The sequence below is a fragment of the Tupaia chinensis genome, unplaced genomic scaffold (assembly GCF_000334495.1).
Source record: "Tupaia chinensis unplaced genomic scaffold, TupChi_1.0 Scaffold150288_1, whole genome shotgun sequence".
In the NCBI taxonomy this organism is placed as follows: domain Eukaryota; kingdom Metazoa; phylum Chordata; class Mammalia; order Scandentia; family Tupaiidae; genus Tupaia; species Tupaia belangeri.
The window spans coordinates 2,410,446-2,418,791 of record NW_006210128.1 but is presented as its reverse complement, the minus strand read 5'-3'; the positions used below and the strand labels follow the sequence as shown (position 1 = coordinate 2,418,791).

Here is an 8,346-nt window from a genome sequence, read left to right as displayed (position 1 = left end):
CCCCCTCCCCGCCACGCCTGCCTCACCAGCTGCTCACGCAGAGGGGGGCTGGTCTCAGTGGGACTTGGCCGGATGACGGGAGGGCTCTGGACCTGAGGCTGTGGCACGAGGAGGAAGGCAGCGGCTGCCTGCTCCGGAGTGGCCTGAAGCAGGGTTCTCAGTGCAGGCCAGGTCCCATAGCACTGGCATGGCCTGGGTGTGACTTAGAAATGCAAATTGTGCCCAGGAGCCCAGAGGAGAAGGGATTGTGCTGGCCATGCTCCCTGGGGGGAGATTTCTCACTTTCTGTCTCTCTGGCAAGCGCATGTGCCCTGCAGCAAAAAATCTCTTTAAAAAAGAAAGAACTATAAGTCATTATGCCCGCAGTCCTGACTGGACACTCTGGGGAGGGGAAAGGCCCCCAGCCGTCCTGATGCTCCCTCAACTTTGAACACTGGGTTCCACACTTGGTCCCGGTGGAAGTGAGCGCCACCCGGTGGCGGTGTGATGGCTGCTTCTCCCCTTAGCCAGTCTACCGGCTTCCCTTTCTCCCCTCCCTCCCCCTCCGGGTCAGGCAGGAAGCAGCCGGGGAGCAGAGAATGTTCTCCAGGCTGCGGTGGAGTGTGTGGGGATAGGTGTCCCCATTCCCTCCTTGCCCTCCAAGCCCAGAAGCGAGCTTATCCCAGTGCATGCGCGTCCTGGGGCCCACACATGGGCCTGTCACCCTCCGCCCCAAGTGCCACACTGGTCTTGGCTCTGAACGCTCCCTGGGACAACGTCATCCGAGAGAGCCCAGTGCTGGGAAAGAAGGCAGGGACAGCCTCATCCAAGGAGCTGAGCAGAACACCCACCCAGGGTGCCCCTGCCTGCCCTGATCGTGGCCGAGACCCCAGGTCTTCTCTGCCCCATGTGGGGTAGGGAGAGGCCCTTCTGCCCCAGGCGGCATCCCCGGGTGGGCGTGGGTCTGCCTCTGGTGGACCGAGAGAGCTGAGGGATATCCCTGCTCCCACTGGTGTTATGTTGGCACCTGGGAGTGGGCAGGACCCTTCCTGCTGCCTGAGCCACTCTGTGGGCCTGAGAGAAACTAGACGTCCCTCGACCGCAGACTGGGGGCAGCTGGTGCCAGGCGCTGTGAGGGGTCTGATGACACCCCAGGAGGGGTGCTGTGCTCTCTGCTGGCTTGCTATAGGGATGGAGCATGGCGGAGGCTGAGGGGGCTCCCAGCCCAGCTGCCTGGGTCTACCAGCTTGGGGGGGCAGGGGCATAGCCATGGCCATTACTGCTGATCAGCAGCCTCCTGCCTTCAGAGCCTCAGCCTCCCCACCTGCAAAATGGGGACACATACCCTCCTGTTGGGGCCTGCCCATTCTAAGCAGAGTCCGTCCCCAGTAAAGCCCCTGGACACCCCTGAGGGGCTCCCAGATTGGGGCTGGACTGTTGGGGAGAGAATGGGCCCAAACATGGCACCCCCTCACCAAAGCTCAGGTTTCATTCCTGACTCCCGCAGCACACACCACCCATCGGGGCCTGGGGCAGGCCACTCCCCAAGTGCGGCTATTTGGTGAGGACGCGGGGCCTGAGTGGGGTGGTTCCAGTGTCAGTTCTGGTGGGTCCTGTGTCCAGGGGCCTTTAGCCCACACAGAGATGATAGTGTCTTCTAGAGGCCTATCCCCTCTCCAGGTGTCTTGGCTGTGACGCTCCCCAGGCCCTGGGAGGTGTCAGTGCCTGCTCTGCATCCTGGCCAGCAGGGGGACACACCCCACTGGGTACTGCTTCCTTGGCCCAGACCCCCTCGGCACCCTCCCGGGCAGAAGTTGCCCTATTCCCGGCCTGCGTTTCCCCTAGTCCTGTCATCTCCCACGCTGCCGACAAGAACAGGCGGCTGTACTTCCAGCAGGCCCTGGGTGGTCTTCACTCTGCTGCCAGGACCAGCCCGGCCCCAGCCGCAGGGATCATGCAGCTAATCCTGCCTGGTCAGGCCAGCCTCACCGAGCCCACGGCCTGCCCTCGGGGTGCGGCTGTGCAGGTGGCCCTGCTGTCCCCTCTACCTCCATCTCCAGGGCAGTGGGGGGCCCGCCAGCAGACATGGCACCCCGTCCTGCAGCCCTGACTCTGTACGACTTGGTGGACGTCAGCCCTCCAGAGGGCCCAGAGCTGGGTCAGCTCCTGGTGCCTGTGGGACCCCGGAGGTTGGGACCGCAAAGCTAACACGTTAGGCCGTTTCTCTCGGCCACGGTGCAGCTGGGATTGCAGGGAAGCTGCTCTTCCTGGACCTTCTAGGTGGTGGCTCCCACCAGCTGGTCTTCCCTCTGTCCGTGTGGGCACCCCTGCTCGGAGGATGCAGCTTTTGGACAGGGCAGGGCTGTGCTGGTGACAGTGTATGGGGGAGAGGCCGCCCCGTCCCCAGGCCTGCCTGAAGCTGCACTGGTGAGACTGTGACCTGGACCAAGCGGGGTGCAAGGCGTGACCTCTCTTGCCCCACCTTGGCCCAGTGGGCTGCTCCTTTCATGTGGGGAGGAAGGGGTGCCCCTCATGGAGAAACACGGGCCCCGGGGGCTGTGGAGGGGTGCGGGGTCCCGTGTCCTGAGCTGCCCCCTGTACCGTCGTGGGGCGGGGCTGTGGCTGTTCCTCAGGTTGGCCTCTTTTCTTGGGAAGCTGCCAGGGTCTACACTCCGTGTGTTCTAGCCTGTTCTTCGTTCTCTTTTAGTTCCTAGGAAAACCATTCCTGAAGACCCCTAGGCTAAATCAACAATGCAGAGAGGACCAACGGGAGGAGGGACTGGAGGGCAGAGCGGGGAGCCCCCTCGAGGCAGTGTGGAGGCCACGTGGTCAGGGAGGGCCCCGGGAGGATGAGGCTGGGGCACACCCTCCATGCCCTGCAGAGCCTACGGTTTGGCCACGTGGGGGTGCTCCACCCCGAGGAGAGCTGGATGAAGCCGGCTGAAGGAGCTCCACGGTGGCCCAGGCAGTCCCCAGGGCGTCTCTGTACAGCTGGCTGCTGTGGCCACCTTGCGCCTCGTCCCTGCTCCCACCTTTCCTGCTCAGCCCCGCAGGAGGGACACAGTTGGCTGGACAGGGCTCTGCAGGTGACGGTGTGGGGGGGTGGCAGGCAGGTCTCACTGCTCCACCTCATGCATCTCCTAGAGGGCCCAGATGTGCAGGGCTGGGGTGGGGAGAGCGCCCTGGGGCCCCACGCCTGGAGAGGCTCTGGCTGACTCCTGCAGACAGCCCCCTGCCCAGGTTCGGGCAGTGAGTACTCAGGAATGGGGAGACAGCAGGAGCTGCAGTCTCAGGCACTTGGGCTCACAGGGACTGGGCACGTAGTAGGGCAGCGACGGCTGTCCGGCTGGTGCAGAGGGCAGGCTGGCAGGAGGGGATGGGCACCCGCCGGGTGAGGCGTGGTCGGAAGGGCACGTGCTCGGCATCAGTCAAGACGCCGCTGGAGCCTCTGGTGTAGGCAGCAGGTGAGAACCATCCCGCAGATCTGCCAGGGGAGAGCAGAGGGCCGTCAGGACCCGGGGAGCTGCTGCCGCAGGGCCTGGAGCAGTGGCGTCCACGCCAGGGTCACGCAGTCCCTGGGACCGCGAGAGGGCAGGCTCCCACCCAGAGGCCGGCTGGGGCCGGGAGCCTGCATTTCCAGCCCGCTCCCGGGGAGGCAGGTCACTCTGACAACTACGATCCCAGAGCAGGGCTTTCCACTCGGATGGGCATGGAGGACTTTGTCACAGGGAAGGTTAGGGGTCCCCGGGTGCGGCCTGGAGTCCACCTGATTTTATTTTATTTGCCATAGGGCGTGTGTACTCTGCAGAGTGACAGAGAGAGGTGGAGAGAGAGAAAGGGAGAAATCACCCCCCAGAGGGGATGCCCATGCTGCAATGCCATCTCCCCCTTTTTCTCTTGGGACTTTGGGCACACACGCACACATACATGTCTGACATGATTTTCCAGCTGCGGTCTGGGACTTGAATTTTGGCTGGCCATGTGGGAGCCCTGTGCCTAACCCCCATACCACCTGCTGACCCCCAGCCTGCATCTTTTCTTTCTTTCCTTTTTTTTTTTTGAGAGATTTTTGCTATAGGGTGCGTGTGCTCACCAGAAAGACAGAGAGAGACGGAGAGACAAAAAGTGAGAAATCACCTCCCAGGGGGGATGGCCACGCCGCTATCCCTTCTCCTCCATTCTCCTCTCGGGATCTTGGGCACTCATGCACACATGCCCAGTGTGAGTTTAAGCCACTGGGTCTGGGACTCGAACCACAACTACATGGGAGTCCAGCGACATAACCACTACGCTAACTGCTGGTCCCCTGAGCCTGCATTTCTAAGCTTGCAGTCGATGCTGCAGGTCCCAGGGGCGCTGGTGTTCCCCAGAGGTAGCCCTGCCTACTTACATCCGGGTCTGGCATTCCCACTCCCTCGCCAGCACATCTGAAGCTGTCTTTTTCTCTAGGAAAGTGCCTGCTCTTGCCCTCAGACTCCAGAGCAAAGCCGGGCCCACTGTCAATGCTCTGGCTGGCGTACAGATGCCATGGGGAAGCGAACCTGGGAGGGCCTCTCCCAGAGCTGTCAGCAGCTCCCCCCTGCAGAGGCCTGGGATGCAGACCAAACCCAGGAGCCCTGCCAGCAGGCTGCTGGCACCCTGGTTGGACCAGAGGGTGGGAGTCCTCCCAGGGCACTGGGGGCTTGAAAACCCATTTCTAAAATGCAGAGACCTTTTCTCTCCCACCTGGCTCTTCATCGGCCCTCCTCCTTCTCCTCCTCCTCTCCTCCCTTCTTGCAAGGATGTCTCGAGGACCAGGAGATGGGGACAGGTTAGACTGTCACCACGATCCCAGTAATGAGGACCAGCCCCGTGGCTGTCTCATGGCACTGGGGGAAGGTGGGCTCCCCTCAGCGCTGGCGCCCATAGCTGCTGCCGGTCACACCAGTGCACATCCAGACGGAGAGGGGTAGGCCGGGGAGGGTGTGCACAGGGGGGTGAGCCTCCTGGGAGCGAGCAGGGGCGTGCCCGCCTTGCCCCTTCCTTCTCTCCGTCCCAGCCCGACCCGCGGTGGCGGCCGAAGCCCACTTCCAGCCCTCAGAGCAGGGCTAACTCCCGGGACTGGGGTCACAGCCGAAAAGCGGCTACGAGGTGATCGCGTGTCCCACTCAGTGTGAGCGGGCGGCCCTCACAGTCGGTCCACCCAGCTGTCACGCAGCATGCCCTCTCCTGTCCCGTGGGGGTCTGGGGCCCTTCCCGTGGAGTTCTCTGGTGCCCTCTGGCCGTGCCTCGGGGAGGCCGCAGAGAGCTCTGGACGAGGCAGACCTGTGCTGTCGACCGCGTCCTGGCCCTACCTGTGAGCTCAGGCTGGGCGCTGGAGGGCGGGCTCCGCAGCATGCCTGCGTCGGTATGAGTGTCCCAGAGAGGCGCAGCCAGGGGGGGCGTGTGTGGGCCAGCCTCTCCTCGCTGTGTCTACATGCATGCACATACGTGCGCACACACCTGCAGTCGAATCATGTGGAGGGACAGAGAGGCTCTCAGTGTGCACAGGGGCACACACACGCATGCACACACGGACCGAGGCCGGCCCTGCAGGAGCCAGCGGCGGGGCGCTCTGGGCTAGCCCCAGGTGCATGGAGCTCTCTCCGTAGCCGCCTGGGTGAAGCTCCTGGTCACACGCAAGGTTTCCAGCTTTTGTTACAGGGTGTGTGCACTTGCCAGAGAGAGACAGAGAGGGAAGGTGAGATAGCACCCCTGGGAGGTGGTGGCCATGTCACAGTTCCTTCTCTCCCGCTCTCCTCTCCTCTCTCCTCAGGACCTTGGGCACACACATACACACGCTTGGTGTGTTTTAAGCCACCAGGTCTGGGACTTGAACTGTGCAGTCAGCCATGTGGGATTCAGTGCCTTAACCTGCTGGCCACATGCGACAGTTTTTCATTTTATTTTAGAGATTTTTGCTATAAGGTGTGTGTGCTCACTGGAGAGACAGAGAGAGACACGCACAAAGAGAGAAATCGCCCCCAGGGGGGATGACCACGTTGCAATCCCTTCTCCATTCTCCTCTTAGGATCTTGGGCACGCACGCACACGCGCCCGGCGTGAGTTTAAGTCACCGGGTCCAGGACTTGAACCATGGTCGACTACATGGGAGTCTGGTCCCATCTGTCTCTTTCTTCTTCCAGTCACTTCAAGTCTTTTAGGCCTTAGTTATATGTCACTTCCTCCAGGAGGTCTTCCTTGACCTCCTGTGATCGGTTGGGGAGTTTGCCTCCTCTCACCCCCAGTGCTGATGCAGAGCCCTAGGACTGCCCTGTCACCAACCCTGGGGACAACCACATACTGGTCTGTCTCCTCCCTCTGTGGGAGCTCACTGGAGAGGGACCCTCACCTCTTGCCATGGCCCCAGTGCTGGCCCTGCTCCGGCCCTCCGAGGGCTGTGCCCGACGCGGGTGCACAGCCCACTCAGCCTACCCCTGGGAGAGAGCTGGGCTACTGAAACCTTCTTATAAAAAGCCTCCAGCCAGAACCTTCTGGAATTTACCTTCTAAAGTTACCGCAGACTCCCCACAGGGGGAACTGGTGTAGAGGGAAGGCACCCTGGAGCTGGGGAGCTGGGGTCCTGGCCGCCCTGCGGGGGCTGTGGCCTTTGGCTGGGTTTTCTGCTTGCAGAGCTACAGGAGTAGAGGGCCCAGGTTCTGAGCCCCGGGGCATGTCCGAATCACCTGGGGCCTCCCAAACTACCTTTTCAGACAGTCTGAGCCGGAGCCTGTGGGGGTGGGGTCTGAGCAAAGGTTTCTTTTCTTAAAGAATTGTTTAATTTTATTTATTATTATTATCATTATTATTTTATTTGCTATAGGGCATGTGCACTCACGAGAGAGAGAGAAAGAGAGAGAGAGAGAGCCACCAGGTCCAGGACTTAAACTGTGGTCAGGCTTGTGAGAGTCCAGTGTCTTTAACCACCATGCCATCTACTGGTCCTGGAGCAAGGATATTTAAACAACCCGATTCTTACGTGCAGCCAGGGCGGAGGGCGCTGACCCAGTGAGTAAGGTCCGTCTCTAACTAAGTCTGATTCAGGGGTCTCGAGGCTCCCATTACCCCGCTACCGCTGACAGTGCTGTCAGAGTGAGGCCCGGGCCTACGTGCTGGGGGAGCCTGTGGGACCCCTGCTGGAGGGAGCAGGTGCACTCCCAGATGCACAGCCTCAGAGGGGGGGGTCCCTAGCCCAAGGGCAGGGGCCCCTCCCTGCAGAGCCCCTCCCAGGCCCCAAACTCACTCGTCTGGTGGGTGGCCGTGGAGAGCTTGGGACCTGCAAGGCCCTGTGGGCGGAGTCTGGCAGTTTGGAAGTTCTCCCGACAGGTCTCAATTCCACCGGCTGTTCCTGTCCTTTCTGGAGAAGCTTCCCCACCCCCATGTGACTGCTCAGGGTGCTGTGGGTACCCCAACCCCTGCCCTCTCCCACATCTGACTGCCACAACCTCTGCTGCTCCCTCTGGGCTCGGCCACACCAGGGACCACTAGGAGCTCTGCAGACAGGACCCGACGCCTGGGGCCTGCCCAGGACACTTCAGTGACTTGTGCTTGGGGGCCTCGGCAGCTCTAAAGCTCGCGGGTGAGCCCGACTTGGCCCCGGAGGCTCCGCCGCACCTGGAGGCCGGCCGGGCCTGAGCTGCCCCTCCCATGCCTGGCTCTCTCCACGATCCCACTGGGGCCGTCCGGGCTGCATCTGTTCCGGCAGCTCCCCACACAGCTCAAGCCGAGGCCCTTGCTCTGGGTTACAGCTGGATTTTGTCATTTAATTGCCAGAGGGCACGTGTGCTTGCCAGCGTGAGAGGAAACGTCCCCCGATGGGGCCTGGTCACGCCCAATCCTCCTCCATTTCTCCATCTTGTTGGGAATTTTTAAATGTTTTTGCCAGAGGGTGGGAGCGTTTGCTGAAGAGAGGCAGAGACAGACAGAGACCATGAGAAAGCACCCCCCAAGGGGGGATGGCCATGCTATAGTCCCTTCTCCATTCTCTTCCTAGGATTTTGGGCATGCACACATGTGTCCCCAGTGTGACTTTCAAGCTGCCAGGTCTGGGACTTGAACCGCAGTTGACCGTGGGAGTTCAGCACCTTAACCACTCTGCCACCTGCTGGCCCATCCTGATGGGATTTGGAGCACACTCAGAAGCGCTCCTGAGATCTTTTGAAGCAGCTAGGGCCGGGGTTTGAACCTCTGCTGACTGCAGCTCCCTCAATCACGAGGCTACAGGACCAGCCCATTAGGCTTGATTTAAAACAAACACTCGACCAGCAGTTAGCGTAACGGCTATGTCACTGGACTCCCACATAGTCGACCACGGTTCGCGTCCCGGACCCGGTGGCTTAAACTCACGCT

At 61.5% G+C, this 8,346-nt stretch overlaps 1 protein-coding gene across 1 annotated transcript in view; it reads right to left on the bottom strand.

Moving 5' to 3' along the window:
- Positions 1–6: 6 nt before the first annotated feature.
- The window catches only part of TSPAN11 (tetraspanin 11), an 80,971-nt gene continuing 72,631 nt past the window's right edge, over positions 7–8,346 (bottom strand). Inside the window, exon 9 of the mRNA XM_006172054.3 lies at positions 7–3,463. Coding sequence (XP_006172116.1) covers positions 3,404–3,463 — 60 coding nt within the window. The 3' untranslated portion in view covers positions 7–3,403. The remainder of the gene's footprint in view (positions 3,464–8,346) is intronic.